This window comes from Cetorhinus maximus, chromosome 22 (assembly GCF_964194155.1).
Source record: "Cetorhinus maximus chromosome 22, sCetMax3.hap1.1, whole genome shotgun sequence".
NCBI classification, from domain to species: domain Eukaryota; kingdom Metazoa; phylum Chordata; class Chondrichthyes; order Lamniformes; family Cetorhinidae; genus Cetorhinus; species Cetorhinus maximus.
The window spans coordinates 53693920-53719987 of NC_135900.1; the positions used below are offsets into that span (position 1 = coordinate 53693920).

General features: G+C 41.9%; 1 protein-coding gene across 4 annotated transcripts in view; it reads left to right on the forward strand.

Annotated features, from left to right (window-relative positions):
- kiaa0930 overlaps positions 1-26068 on the forward strand; it is a 102406-nt gene that overhangs the window by 61616 nt on the left and 14722 nt on the right. For 2 of the 4 annotated variants that reach the window (XM_078568330.1, XM_078568329.1), the window contains exons 3-9: positions 4845-4949; positions 8149-8226; positions 9902-10003; positions 12540-12680; positions 17157-17351; positions 20150-20182; positions 23500-23674. In XM_078568330.1, the coding sequence (XP_078424456.1) occupies positions 4845-4949; positions 8149-8226; positions 9902-10003; positions 12540-12680; positions 17157-17351; positions 20150-20182; positions 23500-23674 (829 nt within the window). The remainder of the gene's footprint in view (positions 1-4844; positions 4950-8148; positions 8227-9901; positions 10004-12539; positions 12681-17156; positions 17352-20149; positions 20183-23499; positions 23675-26068) is intronic. The other 2 variants (XM_078568332.1, XM_078568331.1) reach the window with 1 other exon arrangement.

Below are 26068 nucleotides of genomic sequence, written 5' to 3' on the forward strand. Positions count from 1 at the left end.
GAGAAATGGAGTTGTATTAACTTTATAGGTTAGTCACATTGCTTTCAAATCATGACGTATGGCAGCTTCAGATAGCAAATCCCCTCCAAGGTCACTTGATCAAACCACAAGGTTTGTTTGTACTGTACAATCCCACTTCCACTTTTCATGTTGATTTACTTCAAGTTGCATTGACAATCCAGTCCTCAGTACTTTTTTGTTGGCAGAACCTATCTTAGACCACTTCCTAACAAAGAGAGGAGGAGAAATCATCTACTGCAGCCCACGCAAACTTCCAGTTGCTCAGTGAAGTCTGTAGCTCGGATAATATGACAATTAACTGGAGGCTGTGGTTTTTTGAGGGGAGGGTTGTTGGTGAGTCCTCCATAGAATGAAAAGTAGATCTTTAGAGCTCCATTGTTGACGGAGGAGTTGGGGGGAGGGGGGCAGAGAAGGGGTGGTGTTAGTGAGTGATGGGGGGCAGTGAAGGGGTGGTGTTAGTGAGTGATGGGTGGGCAGAGAAGGGATGGTGTTAGTGAGTGATGGGGGTGGGCAGAGAAGGGGTGGTGTTAGTGAGTGATGGGGTGCAGAGAAGGGATGGTGTTAGTGAGAGATGGGGTGGCAGAGAAGGGGTGGTGTTAGTGAGTGATGGGGGGATGGGCAGAGAAGGGATGGTGTTAGTGAGTGATGGGGGGTGGGCAGAGAAGGGGTGGTGTTAGTGAGTGATGGGGTGGCAGAGAAGGGGTGGTGTTAGTGAGTGATGGGATGGGCAGAGAAGGGGTGGTGTTAGTGAGTGATGGGTGGGCAGAGAAGGGGTGGTGTTAGTGAGTGATGGGGTGGCAGAGAAGGGGTGGTGTTAGTGAGTGATGGGGGGTGCAGAGAAGGGATGGTGTTAGTGAGAGATGTGGGGGCAGAGAAGGGGTGGTGTTAGTGAGACATGGGGAGGTGGACAGAGAAGGGGTGGTATTAGTGAGTGATGGGGGGCTGGGCAGAGAAGGGGTGGTGTTAGTGAGTGATGGGGGTGGGCAGAGACGGGGTGGTGTTAGTGAGTGATGGGGGGTGCAGAGAAGGGGTGGTGTTAGTGAGTGATGGGGGCGGTGGGCAGGGAAGGGGTGATGTTAGTGAGTGATGGGGTGGGCAGAGAAAGGGTGGTGTTAGTGTGTGATGGGGAGCGGTGGGCAGAGAAGGGGTGGTGTTAGTGATGGGGAGGGGTGGGCAGAGAAAGGGTAGTGTTAGTGAGGGATGGGGGCGGTGGGCAGAGAAGGGGTGGTGTTAGTGAGGGATGGGGGCGGTGTGCAGAGAAGGGGTGGTGTTAGTGAGGGATCGGGGCGGTGGGCAGAGAAGGGGTGGTGTTAGTGAGTGATGGGGGGCAGAGAAGGGGTGGTGTTAGTGAGTGATGGGGGGCAGAGAAGGGGTGGTGTTAGTGAGTGATGGGGGGCAGAGAAGGGGTAGTGTTAATGAGGGATGGAGATGTTGGCAGAGAAGGGATGGTGTTAGTGAGAGATGGGGGCGGTGGGCAGAGAAGGGGTGGTGTCAGTGAGTGATTTGATTGGGTCAGTTGCTTTGTGTGGAATTGAGCCAGATGGACTCATTTGATGGCAGCTCCGAGTTTGTTGATCTTGGGCGGCAGAAGCTGCTGCATTATCCAAAAGCTCCTTCTGCACGTATGGCTGTCAGCTCAGGACTGGTTCAGACTCAACTGTAGTGCTTCAGTGATTGGATAATTTGCATAGACTGCTTTGACACCGCCCCTTTGGCTGGCCAACATAGTGAAGTATTCCTCACGAGAGTCATTAAAGAAATGATGAAAATTGATATTGCGAGATTAAAAAACATAAACAAGCATAAACAGATTGTATATTTATTTTTGTTGATCTTGTAGCTTTCTGCTGTATACTGGAGTTGTGATACCTCCACATGCCAGTCAGGCCAGCAGAGCCAGAACCTTCACAAAAACAGAAATACCTGGAAAAACTCAGCAGGTCTGGCAGCATCGGCGGAGAAGAGCAAAGTTGACGTTTCTTTGAAATGTTGAAGGGTCATGAGGACTCGAAACGTCAACTTTGCTCTTCTCCGCCGATGCTGCCAGACCTGCTGAGTTTTTCCAGGTAATTCTGTTTTTGTTTTGGATTTCCAGCATCCGCAGTTTTTTGTTTTTATTTATATTTATGAGCCAGAACCTTCAACTGATTAGTTATAATAAATAGTAAACTAAAGTATCAATGTCAGATTTAAGCAGGTAGCCCTAGATAAAATATTTAATTATTTGTATTAAAACGTGTTCGCTTCAAATAATGCTGTTTGCAATGCACCAACAAGCAGTGTATTTTTAATATCAGTAGGATTTGTGTTCCAGTCATTAGCTGGGCAATGAGGTAAGATATATGTGTGCTAACTGGAGGAAGGCTCTGTCTGAGCTGTGTGTGGAATGACACCCTCATCAATATTAATTTGTTTTTCGGGGTTTTTTTTTCCCCTGTTGGTGTGAAAGCCTATTAGCATTGATATTTTCCTTGTAACATTGTGACTTGAGTTTTTTATGTTGAAAAGTGGTACCAATATAGCAGAGAATGTAAAGAATGTAATCGTTAAATAGCTAGAGCTGAAGCTGGTTCAAAAAGTGAACAGAACAAATCAATGCCTGTGTGTAATGATAAAGTGGGAATCTGAGGGCTCTGAGGGTTCCTATTTAAAAAAAAAAGTCCATAATAAGATTTGGAATTGTAGGAAACTAATTAAAAGGTGCTTGGAGCATATTATTTTATGGTGTAATTATACTTTTGGTTTTCATCAAAAACAGCTGAAATAGGAGAAGACAGACCCACTTTCTTTTCTGTACCCGCTTGGACGGAATCGTCCCAGATTTTCACTAAGTGTGGAGGCAGGTGGCTAAAAAGATGCTTTACCCACCGGCCACAATGGTGGGTTTTCGCGCCGCATCATCCAAAACCCGCCGCATTAGTTACGCATTCCCGGGAAACACGCCATTTCGATGGCAGGCAGGCTCTCATTTGCCCGGCATGCCATCACCTCACTGCTTCATCAAACTGGGCGCCATATTTAAAGTCCAGCTGTGCGCACACATCTCAGTGCTTCCAGCCCACAACTACTGCAGGGAAGATGTCCACGAAAGGCAAAAAGACTGCAGCCCCCAGGTTTAGTGACATGTCACCGGAACATCTTTTGGACGCCGTGGAGGCCCGCCGCAATGTCCTCTACCCCCACTCTTGCCGCAGGGTGGGCAGCAGCGTGACCAACCAGGCTTAGGAGGTGGTGGCAGTGATGATCATTGCCAATGCTGCACGGAAGAGGTTGGCCATCCAATACAGATAGAGGATGAATGATCTTATCCATGCAGGCAGGGTATGGCAACCACCTCATCACTCTAAACTCTCACACTCAAACCCATCACACATTCATTGGCATCTCCCTCATTGCCAGCTCAAGGGGCATCACCACCCATTTTCTCACACACACCCTCACATCTCCATCTGACCTCATCTCCTCTGCAGACTGCCTCCTCAGCCCTCATCATATTGACGCCACTTGCACAAATCAACATGTGCCCCCACACACCCTGGGATCCCCACTTCCCCAATACAGCTCTCGCCCTGCAGCCTCTTCCCTTGCCTGAGGCCTCTCCTCCCTCTTCCCCAAGCAAGCCTTAGCCCAGCAGCTGTTGAAAAGCCACCCACGTATGGCTGATCTGGTAGTTAGAGACCTACCCATGAGCCCCTCTAAAAGGGATGTGGTGTTGTCTGTGAAGCCTGGCGCTGATGACTGCGAGTGCTGGCCGAAGCAAGGTAGGCAAACAAACCCTGAAGTCCCGAGCGAAGTGCAGCTCACCAGGTGAACATCTCTGATGTGCTGTTGTGAAACACATCGGCCTGTTTTTCCCACCAACGTGGGTGGACGATCCAGCGGGAGAGAAGGGGGGGGGGCTATTCCAGCGGGCAGGCCTAGTAATGATATTCTGATGTATTGCAATGAGGTTCCTGACACCCGATAGCAGAGAATGTGGCCCACCATCGGCGGGTTGAGTGGATGGTCGTGAACTGGTTTCACGCCGGTGTGAAACCGATTACGCCATATTGTCCGCTCACGCCACTAAATACGCCCGACATTGGCCAGCCCTCGTTATCAGCTTGCCAACAAATGGAAACAACGCATTAATTTTTACCTTTTTATTATAATCCTTCATAATTTTGAAGACCCTTGTCAGGCCTTAACTTTCACAGCCCCAAATTTCTCTTCACAGCTGTATTCGACCATCCTTGAACATCCTGGGGAGTCCCTGCTGTGCTTATTCAAATGTTGTTAGCTCGCTCCTATAATGGGGTGCTCAAAAGGTTTCAATTTGTTTCGACAGGGTGGAAAGGATGTTTCCTATTGTGGGTGAGTCCAGAATTAGGGCGCACTGTTTTAAAATTAGGGGTCACCTTTTTAGGACAGATGAGGAGCATTTCTTTCTGAGGGTTGTGTGACTTTGGAACTCTCCGCCTCAGAAGGTGGTGGAGGTGGGGTAATTGAATATCTTTAGGTTGGAGGTAGATAGATTCCTGTTAGGCAAGGGAATCAAAGGTTATCGGGGGTAGATGGAAATGTGGAACTAGAAATACAAACAGATCAGCTATGATTTTATTGAATGGTGGAGCAGGCTCGAGGGGCCAAATGGCTTACTTCTGCTCCTATTTCGTATGTTCATATGTAATACTAGTAGAAAACCCAGAATACCATGCGAAAACAAAACCGAATTGCACTCTTACAGTTGCTGTGAATCAGTAACTTTGCTGATCTGGTGGTAGTCCAGTGTGGAAATATTGAGTGTGAATTTTTTCTTTTCCCCTCTCCTGTTGAACTGCCAGGTTGAAGTTGAAGTTTACCGCAGAGATTCCAAGAAGCTGCCTGGTCTCGGTGACCCGGACATTGACTGGGAGGAGAGCGTTTACTTGAACCTCGTTTTGCAGAAGGTACAGTGAGACTGGTCAGGCACCATCCTCAATATGCAATACCTAAAATGCTTTCCAAACCAATGAAACCTGCAATATCTTGCTGTCCATTGGCCTGGCGGGTTATTCCTTTGTGTGTTGTCAGTAGTCTCTACAATTGCCAGGTGATTATTTATTATTTCAAATACATTAAGGATTTCAAGACAGGTTTCCTACTCCATGTATCTCAATGGACTAAATGCAGTGTTTGTTGTGATAGTAAGGTGGAACAGGCCAGACAGTTTAATACAAAAATAAAAATACCTGGAAAAACTCAGCAGGTCTGACAGCATCTGCGGAGAGGGATACAGTTAACGTTTTTAATTCCTGATCTGTACTGAGTAAGCTGACTTCAATGGAGGTTCTAAAATTAGCCTCCATATCCCTGGGCTAGGAAAGGGAAAGTCAACTAAGGTTCCTACTCCTGGAACTTGCTTGCCAAAAACAAAAGTTGAATATTAAAAGTAACTAATTGCTGTCCTGACAATGTGATAATGTGCTTTTTCCTTCCCTGATCACTGTCTAGTGATTCCTGCTGAAAGCATGTGTTTGGGAACTGAAACTGAAGACAGATTAGGTTTGACTCTGTCCTTCTAGTTCAATAGCTCAATAACACTTCATGTTCTAACCTTGTATAAGAAGTTGTTTTCTTGACCGATATTGTAATTGAGGAGGAAGAAATTTTGCTAGAAACATGCACCTTTTAATATCCTGTTCGGTTCCACAGGACCAGGGCCACAACAAAGTAAATGCTATAAATCACTGTCCGTAAGAGCTCTTCCCTTGCTTCCTTTCTTGAGTCCCTCACGGGTGGGACAAATTTCTCGAGACTCTTTAACAACTTTCTCTATGATATCACACACTGATTGCAGCTAAACTAGAGCACCCTCTAGTGACAGCTCAATTTTTGATCGTTAATCTGATTTATTGGCTGTAATTTGCTGTATGAGTTCTAGCGACGGGAAACCCGAGTGAATAGGACAAGCAACTGTGCAGCCCCTCAACCAGTCCGATTGAAGGATTGTGAAATTAACAGCGCATGGTCTGATCAAGGAAGTACAAATTAGAGTGGATGAATTTGATGCGATATCAGATACAGAAAGAGCAGGAAAGAAAGATTGGATTAAGAGAGAAAAGACAAAGGAAAAGTAATGTTTGAAAACAGTTACAATTTTAAATCTTTAACATTAATTAAAATTTGAATGAATGAGACTCAACATTTATAATTGTTAATCTCAGTGTCAGAGAGGTGGTTTGACAACAATTGACACATCAAGAAGGTACTTGGAATGAAATGGCAAAGAGCATTCTGTGGCAAGTTTAGTTTGTATCTACTGTGCACACAGCAACTTCATGCCATTTAATGTATTTCAGTGGTGAGGCAGGCAGCGAGATGCCATTCTTGCTAAGTGAACAGAGAAGCAGCACAACTCTGACAATAACTCTTGGATTTCCATGTTTAATTGTGTATACACAGTCATCTTAAGTTGCTGTAACATTGGCACTGGCAATTATTCATGCACATTTAACAACAACTTGCAGGCTACTTTACAGCACAGGAGGAGGCCATTCAGCCTATTGGGCCTGTGCTGGCTCTTTTGAAAAATCTATCCAATTATAGTCTGACTGCTCTCTCCTCTTAGCCCTATAAATGCTTTCTTTTCAAGTATATATCCAACTTCCTTTAGAAACCAACAATCCAATCTGCTTCCAGCACCCTTTCAGACAGTGCATTACAGCTCGTAGCGACACATTTACAACAGCTCCCCTTTTTGTCCCTCTGGCCTTTTGCCAACTGTAATAATGTGTGTTCTGGCTATTGATCTTCCTGCCAGTGAAAAGAGTTTTTCCACATTTACACTCTAAATCCTTTAAAATTTGAATACTTGAATTAAAATTTCCTTCTCTGCTCTGGACAGAGAAATTCCAGTTCCTCTTATCCTGAGGTGAAGGGATTGGCTCTATTCTTTTATTATTGCCGTAAATTAACACTTTTTAAATTTACATCAAATCTTGAATATTTTGAAATTGTATTTTTTTTTATCCCACAGGAGTTAACAGGAACTTGTGGTTTGTGAAGTGATGGATATCTCCGCTATGATCTTCACCCCAGAGACTGTATTAGTCAGTGAATCTGACTAGAGGTGGGGGGAGCTCCGTCCACACACAAACCAGTACTGATCTTTTTTTAAGTAAGGGTTTAAAGTGATTACAGTCGGGAGAGATAATATTTCACAGGAAACTTTAGTTCATGTAGTGTAGTCGTTATGATGCTCTATTAACAAACCAGTGCCAAAAGTGAGAAATTGTGAATTTGGATTTGTGTAATTGGTCAATTTGTGGTAAAGCACAAGTACTTCAGTAGAGGAAATGTAATTCTGCTTATGTGGCTGAAAAAAATTACAAAATTGCAATTTAAAAAAAAACTGTTAACTGGGAGGAAGAAACCCACTGAAGTTGTCTGTATTTCCTTTCTTTGAAATCTGCCGAATTGATTTATTTCAATTTGATCGCTTCTGTTTGTGAGCTTATTTTATTGCACAATAAACACGCTTTTCAATTTTTCTGTAATATTTTGTTTAATTTGTCAGCTGACTGCCCCCTCCCCTACCCAATTCAACTGTAGCTTGACCCAGAAAAGGGGGACACTAACATTAGAGCTGGATGCTATGAACACCCTTCCTGTTCATATAGGGTTACTGGAGGACAAACTTTACACAAACTTCCTTTTCTGTGTCGTCATTAGCAGCTCCTCAACTTTTGTGCAGGATGGGGTGCAGAGAATACTGCTAAATCTCTAACAATGCTTCAAATGAGCCAATCTCTCACGTGGCCTCTCACCATTTAGAACATCTGGTAATAGATTCACCTTCACAATTAATTTGGGTCAATGAAGAAATCAGTAGGTACCAAATGTTGGACTGTACTGACAGTCAAGCAGCAGTAGAGTCACTCAGCTGAGCTCAGTGGGCTATGGAGTGGGGAAAAAATTACTTGCTTAAAAAATACATAAATGTAGATGTCTAGTGAAAGCAGAATTGAACTTGATTGTGATGCACCGCACTGTTCAACAGCCTTTCAACACTGTCTTGATTCACATGTAACAGATGAACGTTTGGACAAGTTACCAGAAGGTTGCAAAATTGGTGTCCAACCTGCGTTTCTCTCTCTTTTTCTGCAGCTGGAATATGTAGTGACATGTGCTGTATGCACACGCTCAGATGGAGGAGACATTCACATCCATAAGAAGAAATCGCAGGTGCGTGACTGACTCTATTTTGCATGGAAAGATACTGGCGATATGGAAAGTGTGGCCCTGCTGGCCTTGAGTTTTGTTTTAAGCTTTGCTGAGAAGACATGTAAAAGTTCAAAGTTGCCTATAAACCATTACAAACCTAAGGCCCAGATTTAGGGTTCAGCAGTGAAGTGATGGGGTATGCCACTGGCCACTGACCTCTGAAAGCTGCCCACAAAGATCTAGCGAGCACTTTGTTCTAGATTTCACCCTTTCTGACATTAATTTCATTCTGGCGCCAGCTATCGGGAATCTCTGGTATCCCGCAACACTGCTGTCATCAAGCAAGCTAAGCAGCCAATCACATTGAAGAATTCTAATAGACAGCAAACCGGGAAGACAAGCCATTTTTTGTCATTCACTTGTAATTTTACAGAAACAAAATAAAGGCTGGAACGTCATCATGGTATTAAGGTAGAAGGTAAATATGAACAATTTTTAAAGAAAATAAGTTTTATTTAAAAATTTTATGGAATTTTATCATGGAATGGAGAAAATTAAGGCTTCACAAATAGTCATCCAGAAAGGTTGTTCAGCAATTATTCGTCTGCTCTGAAAAAGCAACTTATTCCAGGTTTTTGCAGCAAGACTAATTGCACAAAAAGTGGAGGGTTCATGTCAATTTTGTAATTTCGAGATGATTTTCATCTGTGAGGACTTCAACTATGCATCCTGTGGAGGAGTGGGGAGTCACTGACAGTAACTTCTGGATTTTTGAAATTAATTAATATGTGGACACCAGAAGTTACTGTCCGTTTTACAGAACTGATGGTGAATGCTGACTGTTTAGCTTTCATTGCAACTGCAAAATCTGGGACATGTAAGTAAATATATCACACTCCCAATCTAACAGACAAATCATCTGCTAAAAAGAAATGAGCAAATTTTCATAACCTCAATTCATTATAGCATTGCCATTTTCTGCATTGCTGTACAAGAAATTACATCAAGGTGGAAATGTCGAGAACATTTTCACCAAGGATGGCCTTAGCCAGGAGCAAAACTTTGGATAATTTTATACCACAGTCAGCTTTAATTTAAACTGAACCGGTTTGGAATTCAGGACAACCAGGAAGCACATGAGCCAGCTCCGTATCTATTTAACATGCCCATAGGGAATTGGTGCTTTAAAGTGAATGGCATTATACATGAGTAGAAGCAAATGTAGGATATATTTATCAATTTTGGCCTGGCTTTAGTACTTAATCAAGCCTTCCCTAGCAGGTTTAAATCTGGTTTCTTTCCATATCCATCCTCCTCACAACTGATCAACAAATAAATCCAGCCAGCTGGGAAACGAAAGCTGTACCTCCTCAATGGGTATATTGCATCAGCTGCCTCGGTAGGTTCAGTGGGCAAGCAGCCAATAATTATACAAGAGGCATCTCTACAGGTTAGTAACCAGCTGTGGTTTGGCCTGTTTGCAGATAGTGAGTAGTGTCAACACTAGACCTTGCCAATCACTCTTTACCTTCCAGTTACTACACTGAATCTCTCAGCAATTGTTCAGTTTATAAGAATTCTTTGCTGGTTTCCTACAGAGCTTATTATTGCTATTATTATTAAAGTTATATTGGGATACTGCACTTTCTCTCTGTTAAAATCAAAATCATTGTCCCTCTTGCCTTTTTTTAAACAGCAAGTATTTGCTTCCCCAAGCAAGCATCCAATGGATAGTAAAGGAGAAGAATCCAAAATCAGTTATCCAAACATCTTCTTCATGATTGACAGTTTTGAGGAGGTAATTTTTTTTCTCTAATATTTGCTGGAGTTTGGGGCACTGTTATCATGTCTATCAGCTGAATTGGCCAGTTTCTCTCAGGCCATTAGACAAGTTCTACCTGTGGGCCAGTAATCCTAATGAGCAAATTCAGGGCTGTAGCTGCTTGTACACTTCAGGCTCCCGGTCAATGCTGAGTTCTTCAAAATCTGTTTTGCATCTGCAGTAAAGTCTTTTATTTTGAAGGGTGATGGCTTATGTTACATGCATATATCCCTTTAAATCAGTGATAGGTATCCCTGCAGGGAAGTGGTGTCAATAAAAAACATTATTAATAAACATACATGCCTTTGTTACCTTTAGACTTAACTATTCCAAAACGCTCTTGGTTGTTCTCCCAGGGTCTACCCTCTCTAAATTTGAGCTCATCCAAAATTCTGCTGTCTGTATTCTAACTCACACCAAGTCCCATTTACCCATCACCCATTTGCTTCCTGACCTACACTGGCTCCTCTTTAAGCAGCACCTTGATTTTAAAATATGAACGTAAGATAATATAATATAAAAGCAAAATACTGTGCATGCTGGAAATCTGAAATAAAAGCAGAAAATGCTGAAAATGCTCGGCCAGTCTGGTAACATCTGTCAAGAGAGAAACTGAGTTAAAGTTTCTCTTTCATCAGAATGCACAACTTTGTTTCTCTCTCAACAGCTCTGGCAGCATCGGTGGAGTGTTTCCAGCATTTTTCATTTTTATTTTAAAATTCTCACCCTTGTTTTCAAATCCCTCATGGTCTCGCCCCTCCCTATGATTATAATCTCCTCCATACCCGCAACTCTCCGAGATATCTGCTCCCCTCCAATTGTGGCCTCTTGTGCGTCTCTGATTTTAATCTTTGCACTGTAGCTGGCCATGCTGTCAACTGCCAAAACCCTAAGCTCTGGGATTTCTCCCTAAACCTCTCCACCTTTCTTTCCTCCTATAAGACACTGTTTAAAATTTATCTCTTTGACAAAACTTTTGGTCCTTGCCCCAATATCTCCTTATGTGGCTACGCATCAATTTTGTTTTATCATGTCCCTGCGAAGGGTCCTGGTATGTTTTATTATGTTAAAGCTACTTTTTGAGCATATGTTGTTGTTGCTGGTGATGGTGACTTCCAATTAATTAATGTCTTCAATGCAAAAAAAAAAGTCTCAAGGTGTTTCAGAAATGAAAATAGACAGGGAAAGAGATGCTGCACTGAGTTGAGAACAAGGAGGTATAATGCCCCAGAGTCAAAGGATGGCACTTAGGAGAATCATTGGTGCAGAGAGTGGGATGCAAACAGGACTTGAGGGAGGATTGAGATAAATGGACACACTGCCTAGGAACAAAGAGTTTAAGAACTTTACAGCGAAACTGAATGGTTAGAGGTGGACACATCCTGAGGTCAATTAGCAATTCATTGTTAGTGCAAGGATCCATAGATTAACAACTTGGTAGGTTAAGGAGCTCGACAATCTTTTGCCAGAGAAGAAATCAATCGCGTTTCTTTGTCTTCGAATCCTTTTAAAGATTGTTCAGTTGTGATTTGTGCCTTGCCTGGTGCAAAATAGCCAAGCTAAATTTCTCTGCACTTTCTCCTAGATTTTTTTGTTTGTGAGCGTGCTTTGTTTTAATCTAATTTCTTCTCCATGAGAGCAATTTCTTTGAGTTTATTTGATCCTGTTTTCCCATTTGTCCAGCAGGAAGTAACATTTCATGAATCAAGTCTTTCTCTCTGATTTTTAACTCCAGTCCCTCCCCCTCAGTGAAGTTGCATGTTGGGTAGCTCAGCTAATTCATGGCACAGTCCACAGGCCTTGGTAGGCCCTGTCAATCGTGCAACAGGAGTGTATGTTAATACGAGTCTTCAGGTGTGTTTTTATTAGTTCAGGGAAGAATCATAGAATGAGCAATTCTTCACCTGGCTTTCTAGAAATAACATTGCTGCCTGTACCAACTCTTAAATGGAACAACTAAGATTGCATTATATTGTGGAATTAATTATCACCGTACACTGTTTTATTCAGAGTAGGAGCTGACAGATTCCTGTGATTTGAGGGGTGACGATAGAATAACATATTTCCATAACTTTTGGCTTTGATAATTCAAAGTAAGCTATAAGGGGCAATTTAGATCCATTTTCTCTCAGATAATGAGCATCCAGCCTGAATTTTTGACTCCATTTGTTACAGTTGTCTACTTTGCTTGCATCTGTTTCTTGACCCTACTTGGAGCTGTACTACAATAGGTGTGGCTAAGAAGTTTGATTTCAATTCGAGGGATGAATGTGCATTGTTCAACAGTACACTCAAAAGAAACGAACCTATTAAAAGATTATTATTTTAAGTTCTTTGCAGAACGTGGATGACAATATTAGGCAGGATTGTCTAATTATTAATAGAGAGGTCTTGATTGTTCTAGATCCAAGTTGTAGTTTCTATGATGTTGCCTTGTGTGTCTAAACTAGTTATTCTGTCACTATGGCTGTTGTTATGTAACCTGGTTCTCTTCTGTTTTGTTCAATCACAGGTATTCAGTGACATGTCTGTGGGAGAGGGAGAAATGGTCTGCGTTGAACTAGTCGCCAGCGATAAAAACAACACGTTCCAGGGAGTAATATTCCAGGGGTCCATAAGATATGAAGCATTAAAGAAGGTATACGATAACCGGGTAAGTGTGCTGCTCTTCTGCAATGTGCAAACCCTGAATGATCTTGTAGTCTTGCTGTATTGTGTGAAATTTCTCTACAATTACCTTGTTGAGACCACACGTAGTATTGTGTACGGTTTTGGTTTGCTTACCTAAGGAAGGACATACTCCACATAGAAGGAGTGTAACAAAGTTTTACAAGACTGATTCCTCACCTGGCATGTGGGAGTTGGCCTATGAGAAGTGATTGATAGACTTGGCCAAGAGTTTAGAAGAATGAGAGGCAATCTAATTTAAACGTAAAACTCCTAAGGGGTTTGGCAGGGTAGATTTTGGGAGGCTGTTTCCCTTGGCTAGGCAGTCTAGAACTAGGGGTCATGGTCTCACAATAAGGAGTTGGCCATTTAGGACTGAGATGAGGAGAAATTTCTTCATTCAAAGGGTTGCGAATCTTTGGAATTCCCTACCCGATAGGGCTGTGGATGTTCATTTGTTAAGTATATTCAAGATTGAGATGGTTAGATTTTTAGATTTATTTATTTGTTCATGTGTGCTCTGCCCAAAGACTGGACCTTGGCTCATGTCTGCTGATGCTTCTTCCTGAGCCGTTTTCTTGGCAGTTTTTTTGTCAGTGATGGTTTTCCATTGCCGTTCACTCTTGGGAAGGGTGACAAAGCAGATCCCAAGTCTACCTAAGCCAGAACGAGAATCAAACCCATATTGTTGGCATTATTCTGATCCACACGCTAGCTGCCTAGCCAACTGAGCTAATTTGAAGTGCAATCACACCCCTGCTCTCACTCACCTATGTTAACAACAATGTCTCCCACCAGCCTCCCACCAGATAAGAATTTAAAATTCTTATCCTTACATTTAAATTCCTCCATGGCCTTGCCCGTCCCTATCCCTCTTAACATCCTCCAGGCCTACAACTCCCCTTATCGTTCAATTTCCTCTAATGCTTCTATTAACAGCCTTAGGATGTTTCTCTACATCTAAAAGTATCAATTGCAAGTTGTTGATGACGGTATGGCAGCAGAAGTAATTGTAGTTCAGACAGCAAGGTTGAATAAAAATATAAACAATGATCTTAATAATTCACTGTCACCATGTGGCCTACAAACTAATGTCACTTCGCCTCCTGTGAAAGGCCCCTTTAAAGATTGGACATGCTGCCCCACTGTCAGGCTGGCGAGAAGTTTGTTGCAAAGTTAAATGTTACAAAGGCCCTCTCTCCTTTTGTGCAGGGCTATCCATATTATTAGAATTTAATAGAGGCATCTAAATATTCAAACTTTTGTCCCATCCCATGATTGTGATTTTGTGACTCCTATTTTGCTTGCAAATATTAAATTTTTCTAGAGTTCAGTTTTTGATGATTACCATTTTTCATCTTATCAATTTGTTTGTTGATTTTTCTTTGTTTTGCTCTTTCCCTTTCTCCACTATTAATAAACCTTGATTTAAAGCACTAGAGTCTGAGGCAGTGTGTAGTGAAGTGAGGACTACTGGAAACTCTCAGGCCAGATGGAGCTCTCTTTTTGATGCTGTGGCTTTGATTTTAATAACTGGGAAAAAGTAAGGCCAAGGCCATTATGTATTGCACCAGCGAGGTTGGGGAAAAAGGGGAGTAGAGGTTGTAGAAAGTAGCAATAGGGTGAAAGCAAGCTTAAGTTTTGAATGCCTGAAAATTGAAACAATTAGAGGCAAGGAGTTCTACGGTTTTAAGGTCTTGGGGAAAGTAGGAGACTGAGGAATCCTAGGGCAGAATTTTTAGCTCCACGGGCGCATGCCCGACCCGACTGAGCATGAATTAACGCACGTTGACGTTGGCCGAGCGTGCCGACGTCAACACACAGTCGCGCGCTAAGTCAGTCAGTGGGCACGCCCCAGAGCCGGCAGCACACCCGCTGACAATTAAAAGGCTGACTAAGGCCGGTAAGTTATCAATTGTCCTTAATTTTTCACTGCCCATTTAACCTAATGGTTGATTGGCAGGCGAAAAGGCCAAGTGGCCTTTGCATTTTTTTGGAAACCTCATCCACAGGTGGGATGAGGTTTCCAAAAGCAAATACAAATGAAATAAAAACCTTAATTTTTAATTAAAAACATGTCCCTGCTCATGTGACAGTGTTTTTTTCAATATCTTCTTCATCTCCCTGAGGCAGCTCCGTGCCTCAGGGAGATTATTCAGTGCTCTTTCACGTGCGTGCACAAAGTTTGTGCTAGGCCTGCTCACTCTCCTTCCTCCCACCCCCCCCCACCCGCACAGGCAGCGCTCAGCATTGCTGCTCGTGTATCACGCTGGGTGGGCCTTAATCAGCCTGCCAGTGTGGAATCACGGTGCGCTGTTGATCGCGGGAGGTGGTCAGTTTCCTGACTGTCCCCCGCCGATCCCGCAGGCCAAGGGCAAAATTCTGCCCCTAATTCCAATACAACATGGATGTGGCGTGGCAGAAGAGCCTTGAAAATGTGTTTGGAGCTTCAAAGATGGACCACATATCAAACTATTTACCTGTCAAACTTCAGAGGAGCAATGATAACTATCCATATTCATAAAGTAGAAAAAGACAAGAAAGATTACAATTCAGAAAGTGTGATTAGAGGCTGAAGGTGATCGAGGCATCTTTCTTTGGACTTCAGATTTCTTCTCGTCTCCCTGCTAAGGAGTTTGAGAAAGCTGTGCAGAGCCATGATCACCTCCCGTCTGGAGGATTGTTACATTTTGAGCACCGAACCTCAGGAAGGATATATTAGCCTTGTTAAGGGTACAATATTTTCATATTCACCGGAATAATATCAGCTTAAAGGGTTTAATTATGAAGACAGAATACATAACCTTGGGTTGTATTCCGTTCCATTTAGAAAATGATCTAACCGAGATATTTAAAAGATTTGGTACAGAGGAATCTTAAACAATAGCGTGATCGTAAAGTGAGAGCCACGCCACTTAGGAGTAAAATCGCGAAGCAATTTGTCTCAAAAATTAGTGGCAATCGAAAACTCGCTACCCCAAAAGGCAACGGATGCTGAAATTTTCAAAAGTGGAAATCCTTTGATTCTTTGTTAGGTAAGGATACCAAAGGATATAGAACAAAGATTAAATGGAGTTGATGTACAGATCAACCATGATCTAAATGAATGATGGAATGGCTTACTCTTGTTCCAATTGGGTGCACAATTCAAATCTGGGATGAACTTGGACTTGGAAACATGAACAAATTATGTCAGAAAAATTAAAATATTTCCATTGCAAAACCGAAGGCACAGAGGTCAAATTTAAAATGAATCAGCATTGCACTGAGTACTGAAGATGTGTGATCTAAAGCAAGTTAATGAATGCAGAGTGAAATGATCAAGAATGGAATAGAGGTAGATGATAAGTGAAGGCAGTCTTTTATGTTGGAAAGATGGATCGGGAGAGAAGATCCCCTGGGGAACTTATCAGTTGGATAAACTACCAACCTTAGCACGTGTAGCGAATTGAACGGAAATTGTGTGGCCATGAAGATAGCTTTGGCATAAAAGCAGTAAATGCTAGAAATGCACAGCAGGGTCATCAACATCAGATCAATAATTCTCTTTCTTCCAGGAATGCCTTGCTTCAGAGGCTGAATGCTGCGCTTGTTGCTCTCTTGAGCACTTACTGGTGCCCTAATGAAAAATTACTTTGTTAAAGGAACTGCAGCTCTCAAAGCAGTTCTGGTAGTGTAAGATGAGTAACCAATTCCCAGATGCATTTTATGCACCAGCTTGCAGCTAACCCAGCTGCCCTATGTTTAAATGTGTGTAAACTGGCAATTACATCATTCAGCTGTTTGAATAATTTTAATTAAAAGTGACTGGTTTTTCTCAGCTATTAGTAAATATTGTTCATGTTGCTTTAAAGATACCCAGTGGAGACCAACACCTTGCTCAGATTCATGGAATTTTCTTTACGTCTTTTATAATTGTTGCTCTGCCTTTGCTTAGTATAGAAGAGGCAGCACCCGTTCAAGTTTGAGATAGATTTGCATGCCTGAAAAATGTGCTGGCCTCCTCTTTTTTTATCTTCCCTGTCACTTCCCATCTCCTCTAATTTGGTTTGTAAAACCTTTAAAAATAGTAATGTCTGGCTTGTTTGGCTCATTGTGTAACAGAAAAGCTGTGAGCTCTCATCATACAGCCCCAGGGTTGATCGTCTGATCTCTGAGTGAGCTGACCTTAGCCGAGCCAGCAATAGTAGCACTACAACTGGCCTGTCTCCAGAGTAGAGAAAGGAAAATCAGTGCTGGTTCCTAGACACCGTTCCTGTCCAGTAATCCCCTAATGGAGAGTGTATTGATGCCAAGTATGACAGGAAACACAGCTAAGATAGACAAACAGTAGAGTAACTTGCCACGACCAACTGTTTAGACTTGCACAGGAAAAGAAAGCAACTTAGAGGGCTACCAGCCTTGAGAGGGGCTCAAAGAACATTGATTACATCAGTATGTTTTTTTTTAAATTTTCTTTCAGGTAAGTGTTGCTGCTAAGATGGCCCAGAAGATGTCTTTTGGCTTCTATAAATATAACAACATGGAATTTGTCCGAATGAAAGGCCCCCAAGGAAAAGGGCACGCTGAGATGGCTGTGAGTCGCGTTGCAACAGGAGACACGTCACCCTATGGGACGGAGGAGGGTTCTGAGCCAGACTCACCTCTGCATGAACAAGTAAGTAGAGCAAACTGTTGAGTCTTGACTCTTGTAGACTTCCAGTCCCCCTGGTCTTGCCACAATTCAGCATTCCTGCAATCCACAGAATTTAGGGTAATCATTTACATTGACTTTACTTTGTTTCTGCCCATTATTTAGAAATCTAATGATCCTACAGTACTTCTAGCTGTGTTACAATCCCTTAGATTAGTGAGGAAGAAAGTTGCGCATCAAAGGAATATATCAATAGACTATCAGGTGGGCAGGAAAGTGCCAAATTGAATTCAATTTGAAAAAGTGAGAGGTGATGCTTTTGGGAAAGAAAAACAAGGCATGAGAAATGTGGAGGAACTGAGGAATGTTGAGGGACATATCCGCAGATCCATGAAGGTATCAGGACAGGGAGATAAGGTGATGAAGAAGGAATGTAGGATGCTTCCCTTTACTAGTCAAAGCAGAGAATGTAAAAACTAGAACTGTAGAAAACATTGATTAGGCCACAGCTAGAGTACTGGATACAGACCTGGTCTCCACATTATAGGAAGGATATGATCAAACTAGAGAGAGTACAGAGGACACTTACAAGATGTTACAAGCATGCGCTGGATTTTTCCATCCCGTGTGCATGCGCGTGCCCAACCCGAACGGGCATGAAATGCATGAGATGACATTGGGCGAGCGTCCTGACGTTTTGCTCGGTGGGCGCGCGCAAAATCGGAAGAGCATCCACTGATAATTAAGCCCATTAACACCCCAATTGTCAGCGATTTTTTTTTGTTTTTTGTGGCCCGTCTAACCTTACAGTTGGCAGACGGGCCAATCAACCAGGTGGGCTTAGCATTTTTTATGAAACCTCATCCAAGGGCTGGATGAATTTTCCATTAGGATTTAAAATAAAAAGTAATATCTGGGGACTTTTAATGAGTCTGCTTTCAGGTGCTTGATTGTGCTGTATGGACATTTTTTGCAGCAATGCTTTATTTTCTTATTTGCAGGTCTGCGGCTCCCTGAGGCAGCTGTCTGCCTTCAGGGAGCTCTCTCAAAGCGCTCGCCCACACCCGCAGTGTCTGCTTCTGGGCCTGCCAATCGCACATGCCCAACGAGCTAACATTCAGGCCAGGGAGAATTTTAGATATGAGAAAAGATTGCATAGACTGGGGATAATTTCTTGGGAAGAAGGGAGGCTAAAGGGAAATTTAAGTGAGGTGTATAAGATTAAGGAGAGCATAGATTGATTGAATAAGATGGATCTATTTCCTTTACCAGAGAGGTCAATAACCAGGGACCATAAATTTAAATTAATTGGTAGGAGGATTAGAGGGGAGTTGAGGAGTAATTCTTTCAGCCAGAGAGGTTCTGACACTCACTGTCAGAAAGGGTGATAGAGGAACAAACCTCATTGCATTTAAAAAAAATATGCTTGGATGTGTACTTGTACAGGACTATGGAAAGCAGGATTATTAGACTGGATAAATCCATTTTGGCTGGCAGGGCCAAATGGCTGCCTCCTGTGCTGTAAATTTTATACGTTTCTCTTTATATGTTTGATCAAGTTGATTTTGAGCTTCTCAACCTGGTGAAAAACTGGTTGCTGCCCATTATAAAAAGTGGTGTCCTTAGGAAAGCCTTCTCACATTTTTATGAATAATTTGTGTATGGGGAGGTCCACCCTCCTCCCTAAGTTTCTCCCCCTCTGTAAGTCAAAATTAATGCAGTCAAATCTGTCTGTTTTTTTAAATATTGTAATTGAAACCAATGGTTATGAAAATTAGGTGGTTTTATTAATGGCCAATTTTAGGCCCTGGATGTGGGGTGGGGTGGGGTGGCTGGGAGGTGGAATTGGTGGTGGATGGTAAGTTGGAAAATCTACCCTGATGTGGCTTGTGGCATATTGTCACCAAGCAGCAGAACGTGGGTTCCTGGTTTCATCTTTTTCGCTCAGTACAGATGGGTAGCTTCCCAAAAGTAGCAGCAAACCTAGAAGGGAGTGTCATCCTTACAGTATCCTTTGTCACCTCTATCTGATGATTTATCATAGCTGGAAGCTTAGTCACTTGCAATTGTATATGTGGGCACTGGGATGAAGTGGTCATACTTTTAAGCCCAGTTTCAAATTAGTTTTGCCCATTAGCAGTCTTGCCTGTACACTCACCATTCAATTGAAACTACACATGGAGGATTGGATTTACAAATGGATGCCTGTATTTTAATTTTCTAATTTTGCATGCATAAATTAAATGGAAGAATAAATGGCTTTTACTGTGGTATTGACTATTGTGTTTTAGAAGTTTTATTGAGTTATTGCTGTTTCCAAGGCAAAAATTAGGATGCACAATTGGCCTTATTGTTCCCAGGCCAGGGAAAAGAAAAATCAACAGCAATTCCTGCTCCTGACTGCTATCTCGTAATCTCTGCTGAAAATTATGCATGTGTATGGACCCTGCTTGAAAGCAGGATTAATTCAGTTCCAAAGTTTCTTTATTGCCCAAGGTGCCATTGAATACTGTTAAGGATCATAAACATTGAATGGCCATTTGGTTGAGATTGAGAGTTGAGGCCCGTTGATAGCATTAATGTTGACCTTCAGAGGAGGGTGGACCTCTCCGAATGCAAATTATTCATAAAAATATGAGAATGCTTTTCCAAGGGCGCCAAGTTTTATCCCCCTCTTGTTTTTAGATATACCATGACTATGTGTCTTGTTAAAAACAAATGTTCACACTTTGCCAAAGAGCCCCTTTGGCAGTAGTTCTGAAGCATGTTCTACAATGTTGTGACATTGTCCAACTTATAACATTGCAATTTCTCATCACCAGGGGGATGCTTCTCCTTCCTGCAGTGCATTTTGGGTATGTTAACATTACCCCCACCAGTCTGTGTTGTGTTTGCTGTGTTGTGTGCCTTCCTTTATATATTATATATTTATGTATATATATTGGAAAAATCATGTCACCTGTGACTAGCTATCGAGTGTTGCATGTGTAGATGGATATTTGTGTAAATATTGTATAAAATCTAGTGCACAGCTCCCAATAGTGTAAAAGCTACCATGTGAAGTTAAGGCCAGGCTGCTAGTAATATTTGACCCAAGGTCAGAGATGTCAAACTGTTTCATTTGTTTAAGGAATGCCTGCATGCTCTCTGCCACCCAACACAATGACTGTCCATATGCTGTTGCTGGCTTTTACTTGCCCTCCCTTTCCCACTGCCCTGAGCATTATTCAGCTTCTTGTGATACTGGCAAAACAACATTCTGTCAATTCAGCCTGGCACTGAAAACAACCAGTCAATGGGACAACGCTACATCTCACATAAATTGGACCTGTTTTAGTGAATCCAAAAAGCTTTCATTTTTTTTCTAAATAAAACTGTTCTTAATGTCGTCAGGCATGCCATGTTGGACAAGATTCTATTTTATTTCTTGAACATGTTGCATTTGATTTTAAAATTTCCTGAAACAAAATCAGGCTTACTTTGAGCGTAAGGCACTAACGGCTGAAACTGAAGCAATCGATGAAATCATATGGATATGTTGAATGCTCAAAACTCAATTAAGTTACTCAGTTATTTAGGCTCCTTGCTTCCACTGGAGGATAATTTATTTGGCTGTGATCATTATTTGCACAATGGAATAAATATTTTAGGTATGCAGGTATAAAATAATTAAACTGGCTAATTAATGTCAGTTGCCACTAAATTGTGGTGCGTTTTTTGCTGGGCTACATTAGGTGCTGGGCTGAGGTTGCTGAAACACATTTCATGTTGAGCACTTCCATGTAGAGCTGGCAGAGAAAGTAGTTTTCCATCCTACTGGCCTAGTCTGGATCTGAACCTGTTCTTATTTCAAATTGTTTTGTGCAATACAAAGATATTATTAACGAGAGCAAGGAATTGAAGATGTTGTCAATTTGTTTTCTCAAGTGAGTGCAGATTTTTTAATAATTCAGTATGATGATTATAAATTTTTAACCTCTAAGCCTCCCTCTTTCCCTTCTCACTCACTGTTTCTCCTGACCGCTTCCACCTACCATCTTACCGATCTCTCTGCCCTCTGCCTCTCTCTCTTTTCCCCCCTCTCATGCTCTCTCTCCTCTCCCCATCTCCCTTCTTGATCTCTCTTTTGCTCACTCACTCACTCTCTCTCTCTCACACTCTGAAATACCAAGCTATAAAGGTCATTATTCTTTGCTGCAAGGCTGGAGTTCGGCACTGCAATGTAATGAACTGTGCTTAGGCGTCTGTGCTTAAGACTGCAGTACAACCAAGCTGATTTGGCAAATGCCACTTTCTGTTAATTAAAAAGTTAGAGGAAGGCAGCGGTTTGTTTGCAGTCTATGTAGAGGCAGAAACAGCAGGTGCATGGGTTTTGTCGCCTATATGGAGCCAGAGTAATTCCATTTCTGTTTGCTTTAGATTCTCTTGAAATCCATTGTGTGGAATGTGTAGTACAACCTCTCAGCACAAGACATTATTTTCAGATCTCTGAGCTGAATGAAACCACCTGCTGTAGACTGATCCATGTAGTGAATATTAACTCCGACTGCTCGAGATCTTCCTTTTTCCAAATATTGATTGATTTTAAGTTTATTTTCTAATTAGTACATTTATTCTACTTCAAAACAAAATAAAATTTTATAGAAAAGCAGCTTCTGAAGTAATTGAGCTGACCTAACTGCAGTACCTCATGGACTCTGTGCAGTATATTACTTATCCCTTTTCTTGCAGCTGTTGTGGGCCATCGAGAGCAAACTAATGAGTCCGTTTCCATTGGTGCTCTTGGTGACCTAGCTGAATATGAATGGATTGAAATGACTTTGCTGCAAAGTTTTGGGTTTAACTAAGGACCGTACCGAACACCAAATATAACTTATAGCCCCCAATACTTTTCTCCATGACTATCTGGGTAGCAGCACATCATGTCTCACATGAAATTCTGAAGTCAGCTTAGTTTGAACAGTGAAGATGATCTGCTGCCCTTGGAAGTGCAGCACTTTGTAAGGGAGAGGGAGGAAATGGTGTGCTTACTGCATGATTTAAATGGCCACAGCAGCTTCAAAAACAGTTCTTGATGATACCCTTACTTTGAATGCTAGCACCACCATTCAGCCTGAAGCATGTGGTGGCTTCAGGCAGATCTGCAGCTGACAGCCTATCCCAGAGACCTGAAGTGCGCTTCCAGAATTCTAATAGTGCGATACATGATGACATTAATGACAGTTTTCACCTTGCATGCTGCAGTGCTCCTGTTCACAAAAGTGAACGAATGCAGGGGATGTGATTGATGCAGGGAACATGTATAGTTGTGGTATTGTGATTTGTGATTCCATTGAACTTTGGGAAATCCTACCATTTAAAAAGGTGATTTTGCTTCTTTGAGGAACTTCCCCTAGCAAATAATGCAGTTGCAGTCTGAATGACCCTACACCTTAAATGATGAGAATGATGGTGAATTCCTCAGCCACTGGTAGTAGTGTCAATGGTGCAGGTGGGATCATAGGTCAGTTTGTACCAGAACTCTTTGATTTATTTTGTGGAATGCAGCCTGTACTCTGGACGTACTGTTCCTGGATCAGCTAGAGATCAGAGGACTAAGGCCTATACATTCAGGAGTGCAGGAATTGGGTATATTTTGTTAGGGTTGAGGCACAAAAAGGGTATGATCACACAACTGGGGTTATTTATAGGCCTCCAAATAGTGAGAGAGAGAGATAGAGGTGCAAATCTGTTGGGAAATCCGAGATGTGCAAGATCTATATAGTGGTGATATTGGGCACTTGATCCTAATCAATATTTGGGTAATTAATGTTAGAGTTAGGGGTAAGGTAATTTTTCCTTAAAAAATACAACAGCTTTGCCTCAACAGGTCCTTGTGATAAGACATATTATGCTCCATTAAGCCTATACATAAAGAAATTTAACCCCTCTCCAGACGTTCTGCAACAATTTTAAATTGATCGCCCCTCACCACCAATGCCCAGCCAGTGTCAATAGTCTTCTATTAAATGTTGTCAGTCTTCTGTTCCAGTGGAACTAGTCCCAGTATTGTCATGGTCTCCTCGTATGATTTCCCATTTCCGTCCATTAGAACACTGCAATCCAGTATTATTTAGGCATGTTTGAACAAAAGTGCTGTAACTTAAATCATTTTTTTTGGTTACAATTTTAGGTAACTTCCTTCAGCACACCACCAACTCCTGAGCGCAACAATCGTCCGTCCTTTTTCTCTCCTTCATTACGCAGAAAAACACCCAAAAATCGGATGGCAGAAATGAAGAAGTCTCATTCAGCCAATGACAGTGAGGAATTCTTCAGGCATGGCTCAGACAATGCAGACTCGGAAGGTGCACCTTCAGCTTCTTTTTGTACAGTTCCTAACTAATATCTTGTGCTTGCTTTTCTAATGATGCATCTTATAGTAGATTGATCCTTGGATTTGTCCTGGGTGGGTGGGCTTCAATGCCTATCACCAAGAGTGGTTCAATACAAACACTGCTGGTCAAGTCCAGAGGACATACCTGCCAGACTGGCCTTGCAGCAGCTTGCAGAGGGAGTGAATGTTTTTGGATGTGGTGCCAATCAACCCTCTGAGAGAAAAAATTTCTCCTCATCTCTGTCTTAAATGAGCGACCCCTTATTTTTAAACAGTGACTCCTAATTCTATATTCTCCCACAAGAGGAAACGTCATCTCCACATCCACCCTGTCAAGACCCCTCAGGACCTTAAATGTTGCAATACAGTCACCTCTTACTCTTCTAAACTCCAGTGGATACAAGCCTAACCTGTTCAACCTTTCTTCATAAGACAACCCGCCCATTCCTGGTATTAGTTTAGTAAAACCTCTCTGAACTGCTAATGTTAATATTTTCTTAAATAAGGAGACCAGTACTGTACACAACACTCCAGATGTGGTCTCACCAGTGCCCTGTACAACTGAAGCATAACCTCCCACAATAAATGATAACATCCTATTAGCTTTCCTAATTACTCGCTGTACCTGCATACTAGCCTTTTGTGATTTATGTACTAGGAAACCCAAATCCCTCTGAATCTCAGAGCTCTGCAATCTCTCACCATTTAGATAATAAGCTTTTTTATTCTTCCTGCCTAAATGAACAATTTCACATTTGCCCACATTATACTCCATTTGCCAGATCTTTGCCCACTCATTTAATCTATGTCCCTTTGTAGCCTCCTTATGTCCTCTTCACAGTTTATTTTCCTATGTATCTTTGTGTCATCAGCAAATTTAGCAACCATTCCTTCGGTCCCTTCATCAAGTTATTTATATAAGTTGTAAAAAGCTGAGGCCCCAGTACTGATCCCTGTGGCACACCACTCATCACATCCTGCCAGGCAGAAAAAGACCCATTTATGCCAACTCTCTGCTTCCTGTTAGCTAGCCAATCTTCAATCCATGCCAATATGTTACTCTCTACACTATGAGTTTTTATTTTCCACAATAATCTTTGATGCAGCATTTTATCAAATGCCTTCTGGAAACCTAAGCTCGGTACATCCACTGGTTCCCCTTTATCCATAGCACACGTGACTCTTTCAAAGAACTTCAATAAATTGGATAAACATCATATCCCTTTCACAAAACCATATTGACTCTGCCTGATTGCCTTGAATTTCTCTAAGTGCCCTGCTATAACACCTTTAATAATAGCTTCTAACATTTTCCCCATGACACATGTTAGACTAACTGGCTTGTAGTTTCCTGCTTTCTGTCTCCCTTTTTGAATAAAGCAGTTACATTTGCCATTTTCCAATCTAATGGAACCTTGCCTGAATCTAGAGAATTTTGGAAAAAATTAAAACCAATGCATCAACCATCCCACTGGCCACTTTTTCAAGACCCTAGGGTGAAGTCCATCAGAACCTGGGGATTTGTCAGCCCCCAACCCCAACAATTTGCTCAATATCACATCCCAGGTGATTGTAATTTTCTTGAGTTCCTCCATCCCTTCCATTACAGCTATCTCTGGGATGTTACTTGTGTCCTCTATAGTGAAGACCAAAGCAAAATACCTGTTTAATTCATCTGCCATCTCACTACTTTCCATTATCAATTCTCCAGACGCACTTTCTATAGGACCAATGCTCACTTTGTTAACAAAAACAAAAATAGCTATGTTTTTGTTTCAGATTTCCAGCATCCACGGTATTTTGCTTTTATCTTCGTGCTCACTTTGTTAAGTCTTATATAAATATCTATAGAAGCTCTTACTATCCGTCTTTATATTAGTAGCTAGCTTTCTCTCGTACTCTAATTTTTTCCTCTTTTCTTCTTTTTGTCATTCTTTGCTGTTCTTTATATTCTTTCCAATCTCCTGACCTGCCACCTGTCTTTGCACAATTATATGCTTTTTCTTTGTTTGATACTGCCTTTAACTTTTTTAGTTAGCCACAGACGGTGGGCCCTCTCATAGGAATGTATATATATTCTGAAATATTCCGTTAAATGTCTGCAATTGAACCTCTATTGACATATCCATTAACCTCATTTGCCAGTTCACTTTAGCTAGCTCTGCTTTCATGCCCTCACAATTGCCCTTTTTTAAGTTTAAAATACTAGTCTTGGACGCATTTGCTTCTCCCTCAAAATGAATGTAAAATTCAATCATATTATGATCACTGCTACCTAGGGATGCTTTCATTATCCAAACAAGCTGAGAGAGCCTCAAACCTGTTGGACAATTGCAGAGGGTCACAGTCCAGCACTCCTGTCCTC